General features: G+C 38.0%; 1 protein-coding gene across 1 annotated transcript in view; it reads left to right on the top strand.

Moving 5' to 3' along the window:
- LOC125228633 (eye-specific diacylglycerol kinase-like) overlaps window positions 1–27,049 on the top strand; it is a 198,533-nt gene that overhangs the window by 105,566 nt on the left and 65,918 nt on the right. Inside the window, exon 2 of the mRNA XM_048133289.1 lies at window positions 19,190–20,186. Within this exon, the coding sequence (XP_047989246.1) occupies window positions 19,190–20,186 (997 nt within the window). The remainder of the gene's footprint in view (window positions 1–19,189; window positions 20,187–27,049) is intronic.

Raw genomic sequence — 27,049 nt, 5'->3', positions numbered from 1 at the left:
AGAAATACTGAAATCAAATACCCCGATAAAACTTAAAAAGCTCGTCTTAGACTCGTGCATCTTACCAACTCTATCTTACGCATCACAGACATGGATATTCGATAAACACACAAGGAAAAAGATAACAACAACTCAAAGAGCGATGGAGCGTAGCATCCTGAAACTAAGATTAAAAGACAAAAAGAAAAGTGAAGATATAAGAAAAATAACAAAAGTCATAGACGCATTACAACACTGCAAGAAATTAAAGTGGAAATGGGCCGGCCATATTGCTCGTATGAAGAACGATAGGTGGACAAAAAAGACGACCATATGGAGCGGCCCGGTTGGTAAGAGAAAGAGAGGAAAGCCAGTGCAAAAATGGTGCGACGAAATAGTCCACAGAGCGGGCAAAGACTGGACAGAAAAGGCTACCGATAGAGACATGTGGAGAAAAATGGAGGAGGCCTTCACTCTGTAGAGAGGTCCTTAATAAAATTAGTTTTAAATGACATTAAAAAAAAAAAATAAAAAAAAAATCATAGATATATTTTAAATAATTAAAAAAAAAAAAAAAAAAAATTGTAAAATTATAAAAATATATATATATATAAATGTAAAACTGTATATAAATGTAAAGAGATGATGACATGTATTTGTATATGATATTTTATTAAGGAATCAAATAAAGGCTTTATTATTATTATTATTATTATTATTAAGCAGTTCATGCTAGAAGTTGACGAATACTTGATAAATGTGCAAAATAAATCGACAAGTTGATAATAGCAGAGTGGATTTATGTACTAGTAATGATCTTTTTCATGACGAATAATATACATGTACTGCACCAAAACATTAATGGTCTTATAAGTAAGATGGACCTACTCTCCGTCCACATACAAGAGTTAATGGATTCTAGGAAACGCATGGATGTCATTTATATCACAGAACACAATATGAAAACAGGTGACGAAACGCAACTCTCTTTGCCTAACTTTAAATTAGCTAGTCACTTTTGTCGAGAGAATAGAAATGGTGGATCGTGTATTCTTATAAGAAATATTTATAAATTTAAGCCTTATATGTGAAATTGTAAACCTGTCTATTCCTAATTTATTAGAATGTTCGGCTATTGAATTAATTGACTTAAAAATAATAATTGCTTGTATTTATAGAGTTCCTAAAAATGACAGTACAACTATGACTATATTTTTTAATAGATTGGAATTAATTTTAGATAAACTACGTAGTAAGGATATGAAAATAATTATTTGCGGGGATTTCAACATTGACATCTTAAAAAGAACAAAATTTTCAACTGAATTTCAGAATCTTCTCACTGGTTACAATCTTAGATTTAGCGTTAAAGAGCCAACGCGGTTGCATAGCAATACGTGTATTGATAACATAATCCATTGTATCCGGGGTGCCAAAACCGAAGTTATCGACTTCGCCATGTCAGACCATACTGCACAAGTTATGAATTGCCCTGTCAAAAAAATTTGTCTATTATCACACTGGTATGTAAAAAGGAGAGACACATGTATAGAAAATATAGTTAAGTTCAATGAGTGTCCACAAAATTTGAGCTTTAACTGTGTGTATATGGCGAATACTGCTAATGAAGCTTATAATCAATTCTTAGATTTGTTTCAACTGTTGTATGACTTGTGTTTTCCTCATACTAGATTAAAAATTACCTCAACAAAAAAACCAAGATGGATCTCATCAGGAATAAAAAAATGTTGTGTAAAAAAGAGAGCCTTACTTTGGAAATGTAGAGTATGCCCTGACGAAAATAACAAGAGGCGTTTTAAGCAATATTCTAAGCGTTTGAGAAAAGTGATAATGTTGACGAAAAAGTCCCAAAATGATTATTACATAAAATGTTCATCAAATAAATCTAAAGCTACTTGGAATATTATCAACAGCACCAAAGCTGTTAATCCCAAGGAAAATATGAACCATATAAGATGTAACGGCAACTTGATAACAGATCCTCAATTAATCACACAGGAATTCAATGATCATTTCATAGATCAAGTAAAATTGATTACCGATTCTAATGATTATAATACTGCTGTAATAAACAATAATTTAGATAAGCAATATAGGCATAGTACATTGACATTTAATTCATCACGTTCCTTATTTATGCAACCAACAAGTCCGCAAGAAGTTTTAAACATAATATATTCTTTGAAAAATAGCAATAGTACCGGTTATGACGGAATATGCACCAAAGTCATTAAGAGTGTTGCACCTATATTAGTATACCCAATTAGTTATATTATAAATTTATGCATAGAGCAGGGTACCTTTCCAGAAAAACTGAAAATAGCAATTGTGCGACCGCTTCATAAAAAAGGGGAGAAAGAAAATATTGATAACTACAGGCCAATTGCACTTCTTCCAGTATTTTCTAAAGTCTTTGAAAGGGTATTTTATAGTCGCATTAGTTTATATTTTGAATCTAATAACTTATTTGCGCAAGAACAAAAGGGATTCCGTAAAAATAAGACCATAAACATGGCTATTTTTGATTTATTGAAAGTAATCGTGTCGAATATGGATAAAAGACAACCAGTTTGCGCCCTGTACATGGATTTAACTAAGGCCTTCGACTTGGTAGATCACAATATTTTAATGCACAAGTTGTACTGTTATGGTTTACGCGGAAATACCTATGATTTGATACTGTCATACTTAGCTGGTAGGAGACAAATGGTTCAAATAGACTACATAAGCTTAAAAACGAAATGCGAGGTTACCTTTTCATCTAAATACAGAGATGTCACACGTGGCGTTCCACAAGGAAGCGTATTGGGGCCATTACTATTCCTCATCTATATAAATGATCTCCCACAGTCCGTTGAGCACCCAATGGTTCTCTTTGCCGACGACAGCACAGTTATATTGACTGGAGAAAATCCACAGCAATGTCAAGAGAGAATCATACATTGGAATTAATAATCAATTGGTTGAATTGTAATAATCTACATATAAACTTGGAAAAGACGAAAATTATGAATTTTTACCAAAGAAAAAATGATATGATTAATAATCTTACTGTGACATATAATAATCGTTTAATTGAGGAAACCGATTGTACAAAATTTTTACGATTAAATCTAGACAATAAGTTGACATGGGAAACCCAAATTGACATTATTTGTAAGAAGTTAAATAGTTTTTCGTATGCATTGTATAATTTGAATAAAATCGTAAATCGCACTCAAGTACTTACTACTTATCACGCATATGTAACATCTACACTGCGCTATGGTATCATGTTCTGGGGTAACTCAACTGATAGGGAATTGGTATTTAAGGCTCAGAAAAAATGTTTGCGCTCTGCATGTGGGCTAAAGATACTTGACTCATGTAAACAATATTTTGTCAATTTGAAAATATTAACTGTACCGTGTTTATATATTTTTGAAATAGTAATGTATGTAAAATTAAATATAAATCAATTCCCTGCTTACAATAGTGCGCGGCAGCGACATAAAATTGCATATCAGCAATTCAAAACAGCCTTGCGTGCAAAGAGTGTTTACGGGATGGCGCCTAAAATTTACAATAAGTTACCTAACTCAATAAGGGAATCTGAAATGCCGCTATTCAGGAAATATTTATTGGATTTTTTGGTGAAAAATGCTTTTTACTCTATAAAAGAATATTTAAACTATATGCCACACATGTATTAATTAAGTATAAGTAATTGTAGGATGTTTATTATGCATGCTGCATGATAGTCATAAATTCTAGTTATATAAGGAACGCTGTATGAAACTAGTTTTCTATAAGATTTTGCATACCCTCTAGCTGGCTGAACACACTGCACTTTACATTTGTTTGATACCATCTACTTGACTGTATTCTTGCAAATAAACGATTTGATTGATTGATTGATTAAATAAAAAATAAAAAAAATATCGATAAATTACCATGCGATTTTTTTTTGTGTCAACGGTAATTAAATGGCGGCAATTTCAAAATTACAAAGAGCTGAACACGGGTGCATGTGGTATTTCTGGAATTATCTGTCTGTTATCGGTCCTATTGTTACAAAAAAAATCTTATTAGAGAGCTCATTAAATAAATAAACTAATTAAGCTAATTATTTGACTCAATTATTTCAATAACAAGGCCAAAAAAATTATTAAACATAAATAATAGTAAGAAATTCACCTAAATTTTTCAATTAATTAAAATTTTCATGAAAACTAGGTCGTTAAGATAGGTTTTTGTTATTGTCATTTGTCCATCCTCAAACACGAACCAAAAAATGTAGATTTGTCGCAGGAAGGGAAAAATTAAACAAGGTGTTACATTAGTAACACCAAAAAATAACGTAACTTACCTAATAAGTTAATTTAACTACTTAAGAAAACTCGTTTTTGACCAGTAACCAGAGACCATCGACTAAGCTAAGTATCAGAAGGATAGCCAACCATATGAATTTAAATTTGTGGACAATATGGAGAATATTAAAAAGAGAAGGATTTCATCCCTACCATTTTCAAAGAGTGCAGGACATCATCGAACCTGATTACGCTGCAAGATCAGTTTTTTGTGCCTGGATTGTCAGCCTCGTGTTCACGCGGAGATGAAACGTTTTTGAAACGCATCATGTGGACAGACGAAGCCACTTTTACCCGATCGGGCTTTACTAATCATCGCAACCAGCACCTGTGGCAAATGGAAAATCCTCATGCAGTGAGAGAAAGTTCGTTCCAGCATCAATTTTCCGTCAATGTTTGGGCAGGAATGATCGATGATATTTTAATTGGGCCAGTTGTTTTACCAGGAACAATGAACGGTCCGAGATTTTTAGAATTCCTGCAAACGCAGTTCCAGGATGCATTAATGGAACTACCCATTGCTTACAGATTGAGGATGATCTTGCAACTGGACGGAGCTCCCCCACACTTTGCAAGAGATGTGAGGAATTACTTAAATTAGCACCATGCCTCGTGGGTTGGACGAGATGGGCATATCGTCTGCATGGCCACCTCGTTCACCGGACTCAACACCACTCGATTTTTTTTTATGGGGCACTCTGAAGCAAAGAAAAGTACTTAAGGTATTACATTTTTAGTATTGCAACACTTTGTTTATTTTTTTCCCTTCCTACAAAAAAATCCTTATGGTGGTTTGACCTCCTGTTTTAAAGCTTAAGGTATTACATCATCTGTTCTAACAAATAACAACAAAAAAAAACCTATCTTAACGACCTAGTTTTCATGCAAAATGAAATTAATTGAAAAATTTAGGTAAATTTATTACTGTTATTTATTTTACATATTTTTTTGACCTCGTTGTTCAAATACTTGAGTCAAACAATTAGCTTAATTAGTTTGCTTATTCAATGAGCTCTCTAATGAGATTTTTTTTGCGAAGATAGGACCGATAACAGACTGATAATTTCAGAAATACCACGAGCACCCGGTTTCAGCTCTTTGAAATTTTAAAATTGCCGCCATTTAATTACCGTTGACACAAAAAAAAATCGCATGGTAATTTATCGATAAAATTGATTGTAGTTTACGTCCTTAAAAGCTCCGACACCGCTAACCAAACACACTGTATATGGGTTCAAATGTGGTCTGAGCGATGGGATACCAACCTGTCACTGCTATATCACTATTTTTAACCGACTTCAAAAAAGGAGGAGGTTCTCAATTCGACTGAATGTTTTTTTTATTTTTTTTATTTTTTTGTATGTATGTTCCTCGATATCTCCGAGAATTGTGGACCGATTTTCAAAATTTTTTTTTTGATCGAACGGGTATAACCCCGAGATGGTCCCATTGGCACCAAGTCAGGGTCTGATGATGGGATCCTGGAGAAATCGAGGGAACTCTTCAAATGTTATAGGCACATGTAATGTTTTTAGTGTATTTTTCAAAGGTAAACCAGTATTTACGCCTGATGGTAATAATTTTATGTGGCTGAGCTGATGATGGAAGGTCAACTCCTCAATGGTTAGGAGTTAAAGGATAATTCTTTCACTAGTGTACATGTATTCGGACTGATACATATAATATCAATAGGAACCACTAAAAATCAACAAATAAATAAACTTTTTTAACAAAAAAAAAAACCGCCTTCAAAAATAAGCGCGTTACAAAACACGGAGAAACTAAAAAGCAAAAAATAATAAACCTTTGAATTCAGATTTCTTATCGTATTGCAATAATCTAAACATCCAAATTATAAACAAATCAATTATTTTTGGAGTCGGTGCCAGCCTGCGTATGGTTGGGTGGGGCAAACAGGCAATAGCAAGGCGATGAACAGGTCTGGTACCGACTGCAAAAATAATTGATTTGTTTATAATTTGGATGTTTAGATTATTGCAATACGATAAGAAATCTGAATTCAAAGGTTTATTATTTTTTGCTTTTTAGTTTCTCCGTGTTTTGTAACGCGCTTATTTTGTATTCTTTTAACCTCTTTGTTGCTAATAAAGGCACTGAAATTTAACCAATTTCATGTGTTCTACCTACCCCTTCTAGGAACAAATTCAAAAGTAAATTTTGGGGGCGCTGTTTCCTTTCTTCAAATTCTATACAGTGCATGTTTTTATCGCGTAACGTTTCCTAAAACGTGTAAACTCGTGGTACAAGCTCCGATACAACGGGCAAAGGCAATAAAATACGAAAAAAGAACGGCGAGGCACTCAGTGAAAGGAAGCGAGTTCGTTTTGTTTATCGGTTCGCGGCGAACTCGTCAGCGAACGGATAGACGCGCACAGATACCAAAGCGAGGAGTGACATTTAAATGAATTTGATGTGGATAAAGTCATTTCAGACCGCAGCTGGTGGCCTAGCGGTAAGAGCGTGCGACTTTCAATTCAATCGCGGGTTTGAACCCCGACTCGAACCAATGAGTTTTTCGGAACTTATGTGCGAAATGTCATTTGATATTTGCCAATCGCTTTTCGGTGAAGGAAAACATCGTCAGAAACCGGACTAATTCCAATAAGGCCTAGTTACCCTTTGGGTTGGAAAGTCAAATGGAGTCGCTTTCGTAAAACTCGTGCCTACGCCAGATCTTGGGATTAGTTGTCACAGCGGACCCAAGGCTCCCATGAGCCGCGGGCGGCATATGCCGGGACAACGCAAGGAGGATGATGGTGATGAAAGTCATTTCAGGCCACATCGGTAGATCTAATAGGAGATATAAGTCTAGTCTATGCTTAGGAGCGATAAGTCGCACATTAAAATTTGTTGCGATATTTCGGTATATTTAGCGACCTATAGTATAATATTTTTACCTTCATTACCTTCATTATAATTAGTCACAAAATATTCTGTGAAAGTGAAATCTTAAAGAAATACTATAAATTTTCAGTGAAAACATATTTAGAAGAAATTTTGACACCTCTATCATTTGACATTCCTATAGAAAATTTGTGACATATTTACCAACATTTTAGTGTTTTGATATTATTTACCTAAATCAAATGATATTTCACGTTTTTATACCATGTCTATACAATTCGGACTGTTTGGGAGTTCTACACATTGACGCCGAACAATGAATATCAACAATCCGACTAGTCAGGATAATAATGCAGATACGGTAACATGTCTCATTTGTTCCAAACCTTTCAAAAGGAAGGGGCTTCAGCGCCACATACGCGCTGCCCACAACGCCCCCTGCCTGTCTCAGCCTCAGCATCCAATATATGCCGCTCCATCTCTACAACAACCACAAATATCCACACTTGAAGACGCCTTTGGATCGCCTTACCTCAATAACAGAGGTGCGCAGACCGGAATATGGCAGACACGCTGGAATAAAGCTTGTACTCTTCGAGGCAAGCTATATGACCTCCCTTGTTCTAATACTGTCAGTAGAAAATTTATTCATACGCTCGCAGATGAAATAGAGCTGCTAACCAATGACCAATATCCCTCTGAGAGAGTTCTAATCTTCATCGTAACCATGCTTCAACGAGATAAGAATATCAAACAAGCGAAAGACATATGCCGATTATTAGAACGACGTCTTAAACTTTGGGCTGATGAACTGTATGATATTCTATTAACCGAATCAATCAAATCAGACAACACCCTTCGTAATTCATTCGATCGTAAAAAGCATAATGATGACATTGATGACGTCACACGAAAATTTACACGCCTAATCCTGAGGGGCAAAGTACGTGATGCTGTAAACTGGCTAGTAACAAAAGATACCAGCAAAATACTGAATACCCATGGTGAAATAGATCCTACCGGTAAAACAGTCGGTGATATTCTAAAAGAAAAACATCCACACCATACCATTCCCGATCCGGAGTTATTCACTCTTCCTAACGGCGTCACTGACCTGCCACCACTTCTAGAGGTCGATATAACTAGCAGCCATGTAGAACAAGTCGCTAGAAAGTTACATGGTGGCGGTGGCCCAACCGGTAGCACTTCCGAAAACTGGAAGGATTTCCTCCTCAGATTCGGTGAGGCAAGCCTACATCTCATAAACTCCATAGCACAATTAACAATGAAACTTAACAATGAATATGTCTCTTGGAACCATATACAAGCACTAATGTCGAGCCGCCTTATAGCCTTAGATAAATCCCCCGGTGTGAGGCCCATTGGCATTGGCGAGTGCTTAAGACGTATACTATCAAAATGTATGATCTTAGCTACCGGTTCCGAAGTAACAGAGGCATGCGGTCAGTCACAACTATGTAGCGGTCTTAGTAGCGGTATCGAAGGTGCAATACATGCAATGAGTGACCTCTTCAATATTAACTGCCACCCCGGTTCAAACTGGGGAATGCTTCTCGTCGACGCCAATAATTCATTTAACGCCGTTAATAGACAACTAGCCCTATGGCAAGCTAGAATACATTGGCCACACTGTGCTCGTTTTCTATATAACACCTATAATGGTCATGCGGAACTTGTCATGCGCAATTCCGACATGAGACTTTACAGTCAAGAAGGAGTAACTCAGGGAGATCCACTGGCCATGCCGCTCTACGCCCTTGCAACACTTCCCATCATAAACAAACTTAAAGATCAGCAAGGAACCACACAAACCTGGTACGCCGATGACTCTTCAGCCCAAGGTGATCTGGGAAGTCTACGCACCTGGTGGGACAAACTTAACAGCATAGGATCATCCTTTGGATACTTTCCGCAAGCTAAAAAAACTATACTCATAGTTTCCGAAACCGACAAACAATCAGCCCACCAAATCTTCAGAGACACTAACCTAAGTATTGTTACTGGATCACGTTTCTTGGGAAGCTACATAGGCGAAGGGAAAGAGGACTTCATACAAAATAATGTGAACAGATTCGTCTCTACCATAGAAAAAATTACAGAAATTTGTAAAAACTCTCCGCAAGCTGCTTATACTTCCCTTACCAAAGCGATTCAGTCTCAATGGTCATTTATACTAAGAGTCCTGAAAAATTCCCACAAACTATTTGAACCAGTAACACATGCACTACGAACACTGTTTCTGCCAACTCTCTTTGGAAGCAATGTCACCCCGACAGAAGCTAATCTATTTTCTTTACCAGTAAATAAAGGCGGATTAGCAATTTTTGACCCATTTAACGCCACCAACCTAAATTATGAAATTTCCAACAAAGGATGTAAGGTTCTCACAGCCGCCTTAATAGACAAACAACAGATTGTTTTATCTGACCACGTTACTGCCCTAAATGATGCTCGCAAAGAGGGCCGCAGAGAAAAAGAAGCCCTTGATGATAAACTTCTAGAAAGTACATTAAATAACTTTAGTACCACTAAGAAAAGAGCAATCGGAAGATCCATTGCTTCTAAAATGAAAACAAAATCCTCAAATTGGCTTTCAGTTATTCCCACAAAGAAGGATCATTTCGACCTATCCCCATTGGAGTTCAGAGATGCACTTTCAATACGTTACCATAGATCACCAAACGCTATGCCACAGACGTGCGACGGTTGTGGTAACAACCATTTCAACATCGATCATGCACTCTGTTGTAAAACCGGCGGCCTTATCACACGGCGTCATAACGAGATAAGGGATCTATTCTGCGAACTCTGCCAATACGCTTGGGGCAATGTAACAAAAGAACCAATAATAGCTGAAAACGACTGCGGCATACGTGCAGACCTTTCTTGCCGTGGGGTATGGGATGCTCAGAGGGAGGCGTTATTTGACATCCGTGTTGTTGACACCGACGCTCCTTCTTATATCTCAAGACCCGTATCTTCCATCCTTAAATCAGCCGAAGATGAAAAACATAGAAAATATAATAATGCCTGTGAATTACGACATGCAACTTTCACCCCACTCGTAACATCGGTCGACGGTGTCTTTGCTCCGCAAATGTCTTCCTTCATTAAACATATGGCAGAAACCATATCTGAACGCTGGAATCGCTCCTTGAGTACCATCCTAGGCTGGCTTCGAGCGAGAATTAATGTCGCAGTAATACGCGCTACAAGTATGTGCATTCGAGGCACTCGCCACCGCTTCAAGCCCGCTGCCAGATGGCTTGGTTTCGACGATGGTGCTGCCCTCCCCCACGTTGGCTAACACTTTTTCCGGAACTTTTTTCTAATTTCAAATTATTTAATGTATCGTAATGTACTTATTAAATGTAAATTATAATTTAAAAAAAAAGGAGATATAACTGATATAAGTAATTGGTCAAAAGTGAACTAACTAGGATTATTTATGTATATGTTTGTGATATGTATTACGGTTTTATAAATGACCATAAATCGATTGTGGAATTGCATTTATGTGATTTCTGCACTAGGCCTTCACATTTGTCAAATTTTTGGTAAAACAATCTCCAGCTCCTTCGAGGATGCCACAACGAGAGTATTTTTTTCCGACGTGGGTGCAAAATTGAATTTGGTTTAAATGTAGAAAGTTTCAGTCAGAACCATTGAATAAACATCTATCCCTGGAGTTTGCGTCGGAGTCGTATTATTTTCTAGATATTCTTGTTTCCAACCGAACAGTCTTCACTGCACGCCGATAACCGTGATTCACTGCACTTCTGCGACTTGTTTATATTCTATCCAAACACGGTTCAGATGCCTTATTCCCTAAATACCGCTCATGAATATAGTACTTTTTCAGTGTGATCATAGAGGAATAAGTAAGGGAAGAGTTATTTGTAGTGACATCTAGCGACAGTCACGCGTCAAATAGCGTAAATTATCAGTACCACTACTCGATACTAGATGTCAAAAGTGTCTATTCTGCGAAAAATTTAAGATTAGAACAGTTCACAACTTATATTACAAGCAAAAGGAATTGAAAACAGAATACTGATTAATACTTTTGTAATATTAGCTAAAAATTGGTGAGCATTAGACTCTTCGTTCGTCGCGACATCTATTGACAAGTAGCAGTAATGATAATTTACGCTATTTAACGCGTGATTGTCGCTAGATGTCACTACAAATAACCCAAATTTACTAGGAGTTACGACTCTTCCCTTACTTATTTTTCTATGGTGTGATTGTGATGTACTTAACCTAAATCATAATGATTTTCTCTCTGTTATATACTTGCATAATATTCATAATATTTGTGTTATAGAATTTAGTTTCATCATTTAAAACGTTGCAACTAAAACACGAATACTACTTCGAGCAGAAAGAGCGTAAGTTACAAACGTCAAGACAACAGCTTCGTGACGTCACATGTGTTGTTTCATACACCCAAGAAAACGTGTGTGTGTGGATTGAGTGAGCACCTTCCGAAAATAAAAAAAAATATGCTGATCATTTAGTAAAAGTTCTAAAACAATTGTAAAACGAATCTCTGAATTTGTAAAAAGATAAATCAAAAGATACAGCCATTAACATGTGCTCACTCAGTTCTCACAAACTACCAACGAAAACAGTGAATATATTCATTTAACATATAATATTTATATACTATTAAATTTTTTACAAATAGTTTCTTATGCTCACTCAATCCACACACTTTTGAAAAGCCGAATTTTGATGAAAAACATAAGATTTAGACCGCTATTATATGTGTATAGTTTAGTAAAAGTGAAATGGGAATTTGTAAAATACAAAACGGACCACTAACGTGTCAGATTTTTTTATAATAAATTTTTGTAAGTGCTCACTCAGTCCACACGTTTTCAGAAAGTTAAAAATGTAAATATCTTACGGTTTGTAGCACCTAAGACACTCGAAAGTACTTCAACATTTAGTAAAAATTTTTACTAAATATCCACCATCTAATATTTTATATTCGTTGTCTGGTTTTAAAGATATTCAGACATAACTTTTCTCATACAAATGTATCAAGTAGGGTGACCACACTATGTCGGCTCCTGATTTTCCCCACCTTCCCATTGTCATATTGAGATTGGGGAGTTTCGTTCAATTTTGATAATAGTTCACCGGATTTGTAAGTGGGAGCGAGAAAAGAATAACTATTTCTCGCTCCCACTTACAAATCCGGTACGCTCATCTGTTAGCGCGATTAGATTACCAGGTTCTGGTTTCTTACTAGTGAAGTATTATATTCTTTGTTTCTTACCAATTATCATTCATGTCCTTTTTAATGCATGCATGTCGATATGGTTATTATCCTGACGTCGATAAAAATTACACAATACACATCATCACTAGGCCAAGAACATAACCTAAAAACAGTTTGCAGATGGATAATTAATATGGTATTAGTTTAATATTATCAAAATTGAACGAAGGAAACTCCCCAATCTCAATATGACAATGGGAAGGTGGGGAAAATCAGGAGCCGACATAGTGTAGTCACCCTACTTGATACATTTGTATGAGAAAAGTTATGTCTGAATATCTTTAAAACCAGACAACGAATATAAAATATTAGATGGTGGATATTTAGTAAAAATTTTTACTAAATGTTGAAGTACTTTCGAGTGTCTTAGGTGCTACAAATCGTAAGATATTTACATTTTTAACTTTCTCAAAACGTGTGGACTGAGTGAGCACTTACAAAAATTTATTATAAAAAAACCTGACACGTTAGTGGTTCGTTTTGTATTTTACAAATTCCCATTTCACTTTTACTAAACTATACACATATAATAGCGGTCTAAATCTTATGTTTTTCATCAAAATTCGGCTTTTCAAAAGTGTGTGGATTGAGTGAGCATAAGAAACTATTTGTAAAAAATTTAATACGTCACTAGGTGATCTAATATTTATAGAGGTAGGTTGGCCTATTTTTTACTAAATGTTAGTATATAAATATTATATGTTAAATGAATATATTCACTGTTTTCGTTGGTAGTTTGTGAGAACTGAGTGAGCACATGTTAATGGCTGTATCTTTTGATTTATCTTTTTACAAATTCAGAGATTCGTTTTACAATTGTTTTAGAACTTTTACTAAATGATCAGCATATTTTTTTTTATTTTCGGAAGGTGCTCACTCAATCCACACACACACAAGAAAACGACAAAATCATTTCTAAAAAAAAAGTTTTAACAGTCAGCTCAAACAGTTCGGTATGTCTGACTGTCAAGTGACTCAAGTGTCACTGTCAACCAACAGTGAATGACTACGAACCATAGACTAAGCCATGAAATTTTTAATATCTTTGCTACGAAGAGTGATAAGTGTCACTGTCAAACTCAAGTGACAACCCAACTGGAAGATGTTTTTGTTATAGTGGCAGCTTTAAATCAGCTATTTGACGTCACTTCCCCTTTAAGCTATTTTTAAGATTTTTTTATACTAAAAATACGGAAAAAAAAAATTAAAAAAATTATTTATGTGATCTACAAGCGTATATCTCGAAATGGTTTTCGATTTAGGGACATTGAAAATTTTGAAACGTTGTCAATTATAAAGTTCGATGAGATACCGCATACATGCTCATTTTGTAATTACAATTCACGTATTCATAGCCAGCAACCATAATGCAAAATGTTATAAACCGAGAATGCAGAAGCTTTATTCGTCTTGCCAAAACTGACGTTTCGTGTTCATTCTCCTTTGTTAACAAAATTTCAAGTTGTGTATAATAGGAACAATCACCTGTAAAAATTGTATATTTGCAATCCACATTTAGATGACAAGTGTGGTGTGACAACCAAACCAAACTATTGTAAACCGTGTAGTAGTAATAAAAAAGTGGATTTTGTCTCATGATTTTTTCAATTAAGGTTATGTGGGACGAGATTGAAGGGTTTTGTCATGGGCGTTAACATCAGATATATAAGTTAAATAACGAAGAACGAAGGCAGTTTTTATCTTAACCCGCGAGAAAAACCCTTCAATCTTACCCCATGTTACATTAATGTGTTTTGGTTTTTTTTTATGGGATAGGAGGCAAACGAGCAGACAGGTCGCCTGATGGTAAGCGATCACTGCGGCCCATAGACAACCGACTTTTGACGTGTTGTACTTTTGATCGAGTTAAGATTTGATAAAATCAAGATGCAATCGTTAATTAGAGTTAAGATTTGATAAAATCAAGATGCAATCATCATCATCCTCTTTGCGTTATCCCGGCACTTGCCACGGCTCATGGGAGCCTGGGGTCCGCTTTGACAACTAATCCCAACATTTGGCGTAGGCACTAGTTTTTACTAAAGCGACTGCCATCTGACCTTCCAACCCGTAGGGTACACTAGACCTTACGCAGTGTCTTGCGTGGGCGACCGTCGCCGTCGCGTCTCATACTTCCATATCGATAACGTTTGATTTCGTATGCGTCGCATCGCTGTTATATTGACCGGGATATAGACCGTGATTACCTTTATGATTTTTGTCGAGCTCCCGATATTTCGACGTAGTTGCATGCATCATGGTCACGGAAAACTGACAAAGGCGGGTGGATGTCAAAGTTGCATAGACAGCGCGCGATCTACCCTCCTTCGCGCGCGTCGGCTGCGTTCACTTTCAGCGTTATCACTGGTCGCATTCACACTCGATGGTCTGTCCAAACACACTATACTCACAGTCAATATAAGTCTAATGAAAATAACCGTGAATCATTCAAAACTCTTACACTAGAACTTATACTGGAATTAGTCCGGTTTCCTCACGATGTTTTCTGCAGTGCAGATTTGTTCTGCAGAAGAGGGCTATTCGAGCAATATACAAAATGAACTATACAGACTCACTTAGAGATAAGTTTAAGGACATAAATATGATGACAGTGCATTGTCAATATATTTATGAGAATATTATGTATGTACATACATAATATTGTCTTCGGTTACCGCGATAGTTACTCATGAAATAAAACTATGGAAACGGATTTAATTTAAAATTCATCCCGACGTTTCGAACTCTTTACAGCGTTCGTGGTCAACGGGTGACTGAGGAAAAATTAAAATGTGCAAAAGCTACCACAAATAATATAGATTTCTAAGGCAGGTTCACACACTTTTAATAAAGCTAGTTATACAACATTCAAAAATTTACCATTACTGTTTAAAAAAAAATTGTGGTCATGGTTCGTTAATATTTCTTGTATGTGGGTAACTTTTGCACATTGTAATTTTTCCTCAGTCACCCGGTGACCACGAACGTTGTAAAGAGGTCGAAACGTCGGGATGAATTTTAAATTCATTATACGCGATTTAATCCGTTTCCATAGTTTTATTTCATGTGATGTACAAAATTTAAACACTAGAAATAAGCATAAGCTTGCAGTGCCCTTCACTCGGCTCCATAAAATTAAAAAATCATTCATGGGTAATTGTGTAAGATTTTATAACATACTTCCTAATGCCATCACTGAACTGTCTTTTAATCGATTTAAACATTATATATGTAAAGCGTATACTGATCTCTAAAGCCTACTATAGCACACAAGACTACATGAATGATGAAACACCGTGGGATACAAGTATTGCTGAAAACAATTAATTATATAGGTTATTAATGATGATAATTGATAATTCAATGTATTTTTATATAATATTTTTTTGATATTTAGAATTTATTCTACCTCTATAAGTTTTTAGTCTAGTTTTTTTTATACAATTTAGATTGATATAATTTTTATTTAAGTTTAAAACAATATTGTTCATTGCACCATTTGCACCAATAAATAGCTCTGATAATATGTAGAATAAGATAAATATTGTACATTGTTGACAATTTAAAAGTGTTTATTGTAAGCCTATTTGAATAAAGAATATTTAGACTTTTGACTTTTCCTTCGAAAAGCGACTGGCAAATATCAATTTCGCACATAAATTCCGAAAAACTCATTGGTCAAACTCATCGAGCCGGGGTTCGAACCCGCGACCTCTGGAACGAAAGTCGCACGTACTTACCGCTAGGCTACCAAAGTCAAGATACAATAAATGCGATAATATTTTTTAATTAAAAACGATGCAACTTTGACAGTTAATGTAAATCTAATAAGGCCCGGAACACCAAAATGCTAAAATCTACAGGAATATTCATTATTCGGTTAATTTGAAAGGGGTTATCGATGTTTTAGCACGAATTTCGCTCCCGGCGCTTTGACTGATAACACTCTGTGTTAATTAAGTTTTGTTTCGTATGAACTATGTTTACTATGTAAGTATATGTGGCTACCAAGAATTTTTAATGGGTTACTCGATCGTGCAACTTTCAAGAGACATATTTTAAAATATTTAAAAAACAAATTCTGTCGCATTCTTGTTGCTATTAGTGACATGACGCGATCATAACAACATTAACATAATAACAAAATATTTTTGTAGAATCGGATTAGCCTTCCAATTGTAGCACCGTGCTACGCCGTAGTGATTCGTAGGGAATCGGAGCGCTGGGCCTCTAGCCAAGCTTACAATCGTTCACGCGCTGTTGCGAACGATACGCTACTGGCTCTGTCCCGACAACACAGAACAGCGTTAGAGAGAGACAACTTCAATTCACTACGGAGCGCCAACGATTGCACTATCGGTACGTTATCGGCAAACCATCACTTACATTACATTAGGTAGAAAACGGTAACGTGCATGATATTGAAGTGACAGTTTGCTAACCCATCGCCCACAACACCACTATTGAACCCATATCTCACAGTCGACTTTTACGAAACCCACGGGAGGGAAGGGAGTGGCGAAATTACTAGCTCTTACCTTATCGCCCTTATTTTATCGAGATTATACATGATTATCTATAAAATAAGTCCAGTATTTATTGCAAGTTTTGTTATTTTGTTTTAATTTCCAAGTTCATAACAATCCATACTTCCATACTAATATTATAAATGGGAAAGTGTGTTTGTCTGTTTGTTTGTCCATCCTTCACGGCAAAACGGAGCGACGGATTGTCGTGATTTTTTAAGTGGAGATAGTTGAATGGATGGAGAATGACATAGGCTACTTTTTGTCTCTTTCTAACGCGAGCGAAGCCGCGGGCAAAAGCAAGCAAAGTACTTTGTACTGTTCTTTACTGTAATTACTGTGTTTTTTGTTATTAATTATACAGTCAGCACAAAAGTGGTTTACCACTTTTCGACCTTATACGTTTGAAATAGAGTCGAAAAGTGGTAAACCACTTTCTTGGCTGACTGTACAGTAAAGAGTTTACTACTACTACTACTACTAAAAGCTAGTACATAATAAAAAACAATAAAATTAGGGCCTGAAATAAATCTATTAAACTGTATTAGTACGGAAATGTCAGGAAACAATGTCCTATTCGACCTACTCGTACTATTAGAGCAAGTAAAAAATACTCGTCTACGTTTCCACTACATCACATAAACCTTCGATGATTTCCATTGTACAAACTGAGGAGCAAATTGGTCAGAGGCAAAACCAATTGGAGACCCCTAGCATAAGTAATGTCAACAGATGCCATAGTAAGACCAAGGATGATTTATATAGGATTGACAATTTTCATACTAAGAATCTTTTTTGCGCCACCTATTAAATACTATCATAACTATACTGATGATGCCTGCAATTTTTTTTTCAAAATGTGTGTTGGCGTGATATCATGATGTTAAAATAAAGAAATATGTCATTTGTTGTTATAAAAATAAAATCACGCAAAAATATTATGATCTTTTTGCCACTTCCAGGCTGCGAAACAGCGCCATCTAGTTTTATCCCTAAAAGGCCTTTGACTTTGTTAGTCCCGACATATATATCCTTGGTCTGAGGGTTGTTTATTTGCACAGCGTCTTTGTAAAAGATGTGAACCCTACACGGAAAATAATCCGAGAAACAATAAACTGAAAGAGGTTTTATTTGTTGAAGACAGCTGTCCTGAAGGGTGCAGGAATCTCACGAGTCTCTGTTTTTGTGGCCGGGTACCGGCGCGGGACAGGATATTGTACGATATTGGATGACAATAAATTGAAGTGTAATTTAAAAAGGCTATTTTTATATTATACGTATGGATATACCTTTAGGAAACGATAGGTACATGAAAAGAAAGGAAGCCATGGATGTTTTCTATGTATTATTATTTATTATTATTTATTTAATTATTATAATAAAAGGTAACAATGGTATAAATATACGAGACAGTGCTCCACAAAACTATGTTATAAGTTTGACTGTGGAGTCAAGAAATCAAATACTTCTAAGGTTAACAGTCAGATATCATCAAAATTGACATTCCAGAAACATTAAAATAACATAAACATAAATGCAGGAAGACGATCCCTTATAGTATTTATATATTATATATATCGTTGTCTGAGTACCCACAACACAAGCCTTCTTGAGCTTACCGTGGGCCTCAGTCAATCTGTGTAAGAATGTCCTATAATATTTAGTAAAAAAAAAAGCCAAAAAATGAAATGATATTAGTTACAATACTTACAATGTATAATAAAATAATCAAAGAGCTATGTTAGGTACATGTCTATTCAATAAAAAATGTTCTAAATATCCAACAGTCTTTTTTTTTTTTGAGAACCCAAAGTTCTCCAATGCTTGCCGGCGTACTCCCTGTATACCTATTTCCTTCAACGTGTCATTGTAAAATAAGGGCTAGGCGGTACAATACCTCCCACTATGTTTCATAACAATGCGGTATTTGATCGGTCAGTCGTATCGTATCCTCAATAGACCATAAAGTGTCTAAAATCGCTAACGAATTCGCGCGCCATCTAAATTTAGCCTTAACACTTTCGCTCCGGCATCGAATCTTTTCGACAATGATTGATGTGTTTGTTGGTTGGTTGTGGTTGAGGTTGTGTTGTCACTTCAATGACATGCCATCATTGACGTTTGAATGTTGTCCACAGACGCACGGCCGAAGAGACCGGCGGAGCGCGCGTGCTGCGCTCCACGCCCGACTGGAGCGAGGCCGCCGTCAGCGGCGAGCACCTGTGGAGCCCCACCTCAGTGGGGGAGAACTGCTACCTCGGCGACGCAGAGTGCCAGGTGAGACACACAAGGCCGGCGGCGCTCGTGCTGCGCTCCACGCCCGACTGGAGCGAGGCCGCCGTCAGCGGCGACGTGCTGCGCTCCACGCCCGACTGGAGCGAGGCCGCCGTCAGCGGCGAGCACCTGTGGAGCCCCACCTCAGTGGGGGAGAACTGCTACCTCGGCGACGCAGAGTGCCAGGTGAGACACACAAGGCCGGCGGCGCTCGTGCTGCGCTCCACGCCCGACTGGAGCGAGGCCGCCGTCAGCGGCGAGCACCTGTGGAGCCCCACCTCAGTGGGGGAGAACTGCTACCTCGGCGACGCAGAGTGCCAGGTGAGACACACAAGGCCGGCGGCGCTCGTGCTGCGCTCCACGCCCGACTGGAGCGAGGCCGCCGTCAGCGGCGAGCACCTGTGGAGCCCCACCTCAGTGGGGGAGAACTGCTACCTCGGCGACGCAGAGTGCCAGGTGAGACACACAAGGCCGGCGGCGCTCGTGCTGCGCTCCATGCCCGACTGGAGCGAGGCCGCCGTCAGCGGCGAGCACCTGTGGAGCCCCACCTCAGTGGGGGAGAACTGCTACCTCGGCGACGCAGAGTGCCAGGTGAGACACACAAGGCCGGCGGCGCGCGTGCTGCGCTCCACGCCCGACTGGAGCGAGGCCGCCGTCAGCGGCGAGCACCTGTGGAGCCCCACCTCAGTGGGGGAGACCTGCTACCTGGGAGATGCAGAGTGCCAGGTGAGACACACAAGGCCGGCGGCGCTCGTGCTGCGCTCCACGCCCGACTGGAGCGAGGCCGCCGTCAGCGGCGAGCACCTGTGGAGCCCCACCTCAGTGGGGGAGACCTGCTACCTCGGCGACGCAGAGTGCCAGGTGAGACATACTGCAGACAAGATGCACTCAAAAATGGCGGGTAGTGGTGTGAGCGAGCACCTACAGAGTGGGGATGGCCACCTCCGTTGGGGCGAAGCGAACTGTCAGGTTAAATCAAGCGGAGATTAAGGCACAGAATATATAATAGTACAAGTACAGAAGGCCCACTGCTTTGATGTTCACGAAATGCCGCCTTTTTAAATGCCTACAAAATTTTTACAAAGAAACCAGCCGCACGTGCGCAGCGTCGGATGATAGGGTTGCCTATGGATTAAAACGAATTAATTACTCAGATAAAATTTTATACTAAGTACTATATTTAAGTCTTGGGTACTTTCTAGGTATATATACAGTATTTTGGTTTAAGTTCCAAAAATCACAAGCCTTATTGAACTTTTCCTTGGGACTTAATCAATAGTAGATCTGTGTAAGAATGTCCTATGGGTACATATTTTATTCATGATGTCTATTTAACTTAGCATTGTTAGCCATTCCAGACGCGGACATCGCATAAGAACCTTAAAAAAAACTTGCGACGTAAATTAACAATAGAAAGTGCGAACGTGCGTTCCGTGAGAATGCGCGCCACCCCTGATTAGGCCGCGAACTCGCGGCCGCCGGCATGTACTTGTAGCACGGCGATAAAATCGCGGAGTGAGCCGCCCCTGATTAAGGCTTGATTGAGTAGACGGTTATTTGAGCACCTTTGGATGGCCACGTCTATCTTAGAGAAGGACCTTGGCGAAGCAGGCAGTCACCCTATGGTGTCCCCTGTTCTCATTTTTGTATGCAAACCTAAAAACAATGATCTTGAGGAATTATAGTTATTTGTTATACAAGGGGGCAAAGTTGTATTTTAACGCCGAGTGTGGAATTGAGAAACGAGCAAGTGAAAGGATTCTATAGTTGAACCACGAGCGAAGCGAGTGGTTCGAGAATAGAATCCTGAACTTGCGAGTTTTTTAACACACGAGAAGTAAAATACATTTGCACCCGAGTGTAACACAAAACTTTTCCCCTCACTATAGCGAGGAAACTACAACGCAAAAATGCGTTTATCACTGCTTCCAGTAGTTCCACAGGTGGTAAATCATCTTTATTACTAGATTCACCTACCTTTATCAATTTTAAAACTGTTATTTTGACTTTATTCAAGGTCAAATTACCTTACCCACTAGTGGATAAAATGCATTTTTACCCGCTGGTATTAAAGGACAAAACACGTGTTTCCGAGCTAGTGAGGGGAAAAAACTTTGGAATATTTATACCCATGATTGTCTGCCTCAAACACGCTATATCTACTGACTACTATTAGAAAGACCATTAAACCTAGATACGTCGCACACAAAGACAGTAAATTGACCGTCAACGCCGTCATCAACCCGTCGCATATTCTGAACGTGAAATGTGTCATAAATGTGTGAACGAAAAATTATCCTTTATAGGCAATATGGCCGCCCAGTAAACCGCTTAGACGCTGCCAATAAAGATTGATGTACCTTTAATATTTATTGGCGCGAATAGATCAAGCGAACAACATACTTCATCCGTAAAACAATATTTGTTCCTTCATTCTGAGAACTGTTTTCTGCGAACATTTAGTATGGTCTGACCCTACAATGAATTATTATAGAGAGCCTGCTATCGTACTGCTGGAGCAAGGTCATTTTTCTGTGTAAAATATCGACAAATAATGATCGATGTATTTATAACAATATTTTTTACTAACCTAAAACTGGCTGTTAGAATTAACATTTTAATGATGATTTTGAGTTGGTCATAAGGTCATAACCCCTTAACCCCTCGCGATGCTCAAGATTTCATATTTGGAACCACTCGATACGCTCGCGGTTCAGTATTGCAATTATTGACGACCGGTCTGGCGTAGTTGGTGCCTGTTATCCGCGGTCCCGGGTCGAATCCCGGTAAGGGCATTTATTTGTGTGATAAGCACAGATATTTGTCCCTGAGTCATGGATGTTTTCTATGTATATAAGTATGTATTTATTTATAATATAAGTATGTATATCGTCGCCTAGCACCCATAGTAGGTACAAGCTTTGCTTAGTTTGGGGCTAGGTTGATCTGTGTAAGGTGTCCCCCAATATTTCGAATCCCGGCAAGGGCATTCATTTATTTGTGTGATGAGCACAGATATTTGTTCCTGAGTCATGGATGTTTTCTATGTATATAAGTATTTATATATTATATATATCGTTGTCTGAGTACCCACAACACAAGCCTGCTTGAGCTTACCGTGGGCCTCAGTCAATATGTGTAAGAATGTCCTATAATATTTATTTATTTATTTATTTTAGCTTACTCATGTAAAAGAAGTTACCTACTATTATTTTTCTAAACATTCTTATATTACAGCAATACAACCAACTAAAATTAACAAATAACAAAAAAGTAACAAATGCAATAATACTGCATAGCACTGTCACGGCTCTGGTGAAGGTTACCGATGACATTCGTCTTAATATTGAAAATAAAAAGCTTACGCTTCTCGTACTTTTGGACTTCAGTAGTGCTTTTAATACAGTAGATTTTGATATCCTTCTTCATATTCTTCGTACTTTTAATGTGTCACAAACGGCTTTATCTTGGTTCCGTAACTACCTCTTTGGGAGACGCCAGCGTGTCAGGGTCGACGACAAGATTTCGGATTGGTGTGATCTGTCTGCTGGTGTTCCCCAGGGAGGGATACTCTCTCCTCTCCTATTCTCAATTTTTATTAATGGCATTGCTGAATCCTTAAAGTGTAGTTTTCATCTCTACGCGGATGATTTGCAAATTTACGCGTCGGCTAGCATGGACGAGTTTCCTCATCTTGTCAATAAAATCAACAGCGACCTTGAGTCAATACGTCTCTGGGCTCACAAGTTTGGGTTGAAAGTGAATGCGTTGAAGTCGCAGGCGATTGTCATCGGTGGCCCTCACTTTGTGTCCAAACTGTCGGAAATGGTGGTACCCAACGTAATTTTTGATGGAACAATTATCCCATTTTCCGCTACAGTGAAAAACTTGGGTATCACCATAGATCAAACTTTGTCCTGGTCAGCCCACGTCGCTGATGTTAGCAATAAAGTGTTTGCGTCTCTCCACTCGCTGAGGCGTTTACAAAATTTTCTTCCACTTCAAACAAAAATACACTTTCTTCGTCATTGTTGCTTCCTTTGTTAGATTACGGTGATATCGCTTTTCTGGACCTTAGTGAGGAGTTGCTTGACAAACTCGAGCGGTTGCAAAACTTGTGTATCCGTTACATCTATGGTTTGCGTAAGTTTGATCGCGTATCCCAGTTCCGATCTCAGCTTGGCTGGCTGCCGATTCGCCGTCGTCGAGACGTGCATGTCCTGTCACTGCTTTTTAATGTCTTATTTAATCCGTCTTCGCCACGTTACCTTTCCGAAAGATTTAGTTACTTGGCTGCTGGCAGTAATCACCGTTTGCGATCTAGCGCCAATCTTGCTCTTGCAATTCCACCCAATAAGACGCGGACATACAGAAAATCCTTTTCTGTCTATGCCGCTAAATTGTGGAATGAGATACCGGTGTCCGTGAGGCAATCCCAATCTGTAGCAGCACTCAAGAATAACCTTAAAAAACTATGGCTTTCCGACACTTAATTTTTTTTTTTTATCGGATTGTTTTGTTATTTTTTTTCTTTTCTCTCTTTTTCTTTAATTTTAATCTATTTTTTTTTTAATTGTCGTCTTGCTTTGTGGTTCGAATTAATATCCATATACTTTTTGGTCTAAGTACCTATATAAATATATATTTTATGAGTATTTGTTTATTTATTATTATATTATTATATATGTATATATTGGTGTATTAATGTAATTGTATATGTATATATTTGTTACCATGTGTATACAAAATTTGCATTTAATTCTTTTAGTGGTTGTACATTTTTGAATTCGTCACTCATCGTTAATTCGCTTCTACTCATTTCCTCAAAGGTTGACTGGAAGAGATCCCATTAAGGGATAAGTCCGCCTACATTGTATATTACTGACTCTGTAACTGTGTCTCTTTTGTTTCCTTTATGTACAATAAAGCTTATACATACATACATACAATAATATTAGCGCTTCGTTCGTAGCGCCGGTGTTCGTTTTGTATTTAATACCTGTCCGTTTTCCATGACAATAATCCGCTTTTCCTGTGTCAAATATTTTCCTCTGTGGAATACTTTTCCTGAATAAACCAGCCTTCCTTATCCTTTATTTATTCTCTATTTTTGCTATATTTGAAAGGTACCAATTCCCATTCATATTTATTTTGGTCCCATCGAATATGGCAGCTCTTTCGATAAATAACGAATACCGACATATTAATGTTTCGTTTATTATGAGTTAATATGGGTCGACGCCGAAAGTAATTGTAGGCAGTCAATGACTTAATATATTACTCCGTAAGGACGGGCTTTACGAGCACAAAGAATGGTACCAGCATATCGGTGTGAAGACTGTCCGAATTTTAGGCAATGCCCGTCCAAATATGTAGGAATTTAGCGAATACTAGTAACCAATGCAATTTCTTGCTATTTAAGGAAAGCGGAAAGATGCCATAACGCAATGTACGCGACCTATATTAACTATGTCTAGGTAGCATTAACGCAACTACTTGACGCGAACTATGATGACAATCAGTATGACGGCTGAGTTAATTTTTTTTTTGACATCATAACCTGCATATTTTTTTTGTACAATTTTTATATTTATAAATTTAACAACTAAGTGCGTTTTCACATTATCCGATCCTATATCGAATGAAGGACCGATATCCCATACATTACAGGCGCCATCTTGGATTTTTTCCATTGAAATCCTTCCGACATCCGATATCGGATCGGGTAATGTGAAAATAGACTAAGGTTCCTAAAGCAAATCGGAGTAACTATCATACGGATTATCAAAGTCTGCGTCAGGTATGCTGATCCACATGACGCGACCAACCACAGTGTGCCTTCCACCAAGGCCTACCAAATGAGAATTCAGTCAGACTCATACAAAATGACCTATCCTTAGTTAGTAAGTGTTGGAGGTAATACCCTGGCGCCATTAGCAAGTTTCCTGCCCATTGTGCGGCGGCTGGTCGCGCGTAGTTGAATGTAAGATTAATGAGCCGCTGTCGATGCTATTATATGTACAACTATACATACCTCTCATACAAAAAATACTTCCATGTTTATTTTTGCATCGGTTCAGCGAGACCTGCGGGAGTAGCACGGTAGTTCGATAAACTTTTTCGTCATCCAGTTGTGACCCGCTATTTTCCGGGTGTTCTTTTAGTAAGTATAATAGTTATAATTGGCATGCACCATTACCGCCTGGGGTCGTCAGCGTGACGCGACAAGGGCTCCGACCGCACGGCGAGCAACCAATCGCCTAATCGCTACGCTACATTAGGGGACGTTCGAGTCTCCATACAAACGGGGGTACAACTTTTCTCTCTGGGTTAATAATGTAGGTACAGGAAAAAAAATCCATGTAGAGAATATTCCCAGGAACGGCACATCTCTACTCTGGATGTTGATATTATGGAAATTATTTGTATACTAGCCTTTGCCCGCGGCTTTTCTCGCGTTAGAAAGAGACAAAAAGTAGCCTATGTCACTCTCCATCCCTTCCACTATCTCCACTTAAAAAATCACGACAATTCGTCACTCCGTTTTGCCGTGAAAGACGGACAAATAAACAGACACACACACTTTCTCGTTTATAATATTAGCATGGATAATCTGATACATGTGTAAAAACGTAGATACGTTTGATTTATAATTAAGAACTCAATTAAACATCGGAATCGGTGAAAATCAGACCTTCGACTTTCAGTTTACAGTAATACTCCTCATAAATAATAATCATTTAAAGCTTGTTACACATCGAAAGCAGCAAAATTATCTGACACGGTCTTATGTGTAAGAGCCATAAGAACGTGATGTCACATCTTTTGCGGCCTTCGAAGAGTAGCATGTTATTGCTGGTGACTATCCCACTACCGGACTAATTATTCTGACGTACAGCAAATCGCTGCCTAGTTGCTACATTAGGGGACGATCGATTCTCCTTACAAACTACTATGGCGGCTACAAATGAGGAGTAATAAGTTTGTATGAAAGGCGAGGCACTCCATTCAAAGGGCACTCGTTCAAGAAGCTTATGACGAACAAATTTGCCGCTCTGTCACATTTGTATTAAATCTGTACGTAAGTGCGACAGGGAATGCGCTAATGGCCCATCCCCCGCATCTCCGTCTAGTGAAACATTTTAAAATGTGTAGTCTTCTTAAAGTAGCCAAGTAAAGTTTTATAGTGAAGAAAAGTTGCAACACGTTGTAAAATTGCAGGAGCGCTTCAGGTTTTAAGTGTTCCATTTAGCAATATTACTCAGTGTCTGTACATCTCAATTGTACCTCTGTGTACGTAAAAACTACGAAGATAAATAATATTTCCTTGGAGAGCTTTTACCACTGATATTAGTGTGTATTAAAAACCTACTCTAATAATGGATTAGGTACAGTTTAAAAGTGTACACAAAGCGCTGAAATTGTAAAACGCCATAAATACGACAACCTCCGAATACCATTTTGTACCATTTGGCATTATAACTCTAGATCCATGGGGTTTCAGCACAAACAAGTTTTTGCACAAATTTCAAAAAGTCTGACTGACGAAACTGGTGCTCATAGAGCTGGCGACTTTCTCGCGCGATATACCTATCAGCATTGAGGAATGCCACTACCATCCTTAGCACTATACCTCAAGGGCCTATTTTCTTTTTTTAAATTTACACAAATGCTTCTTCGACTCAGGACAGGAGTATAAATTGTTTGCTTAAAAATGTTGGTAA

Source organism: Leguminivora glycinivorella, chromosome 8 (genome assembly GCF_023078275.1).
Source record: "Leguminivora glycinivorella isolate SPB_JAAS2020 chromosome 8, LegGlyc_1.1, whole genome shotgun sequence".
NCBI classification, from domain to species: domain Eukaryota; kingdom Metazoa; phylum Arthropoda; class Insecta; order Lepidoptera; family Tortricidae; genus Leguminivora; species Leguminivora glycinivorella.
The sequence above is the reverse complement of the archived record's forward strand: the minus strand, read 5'-3'. Positions and strand labels throughout refer to the sequence as shown.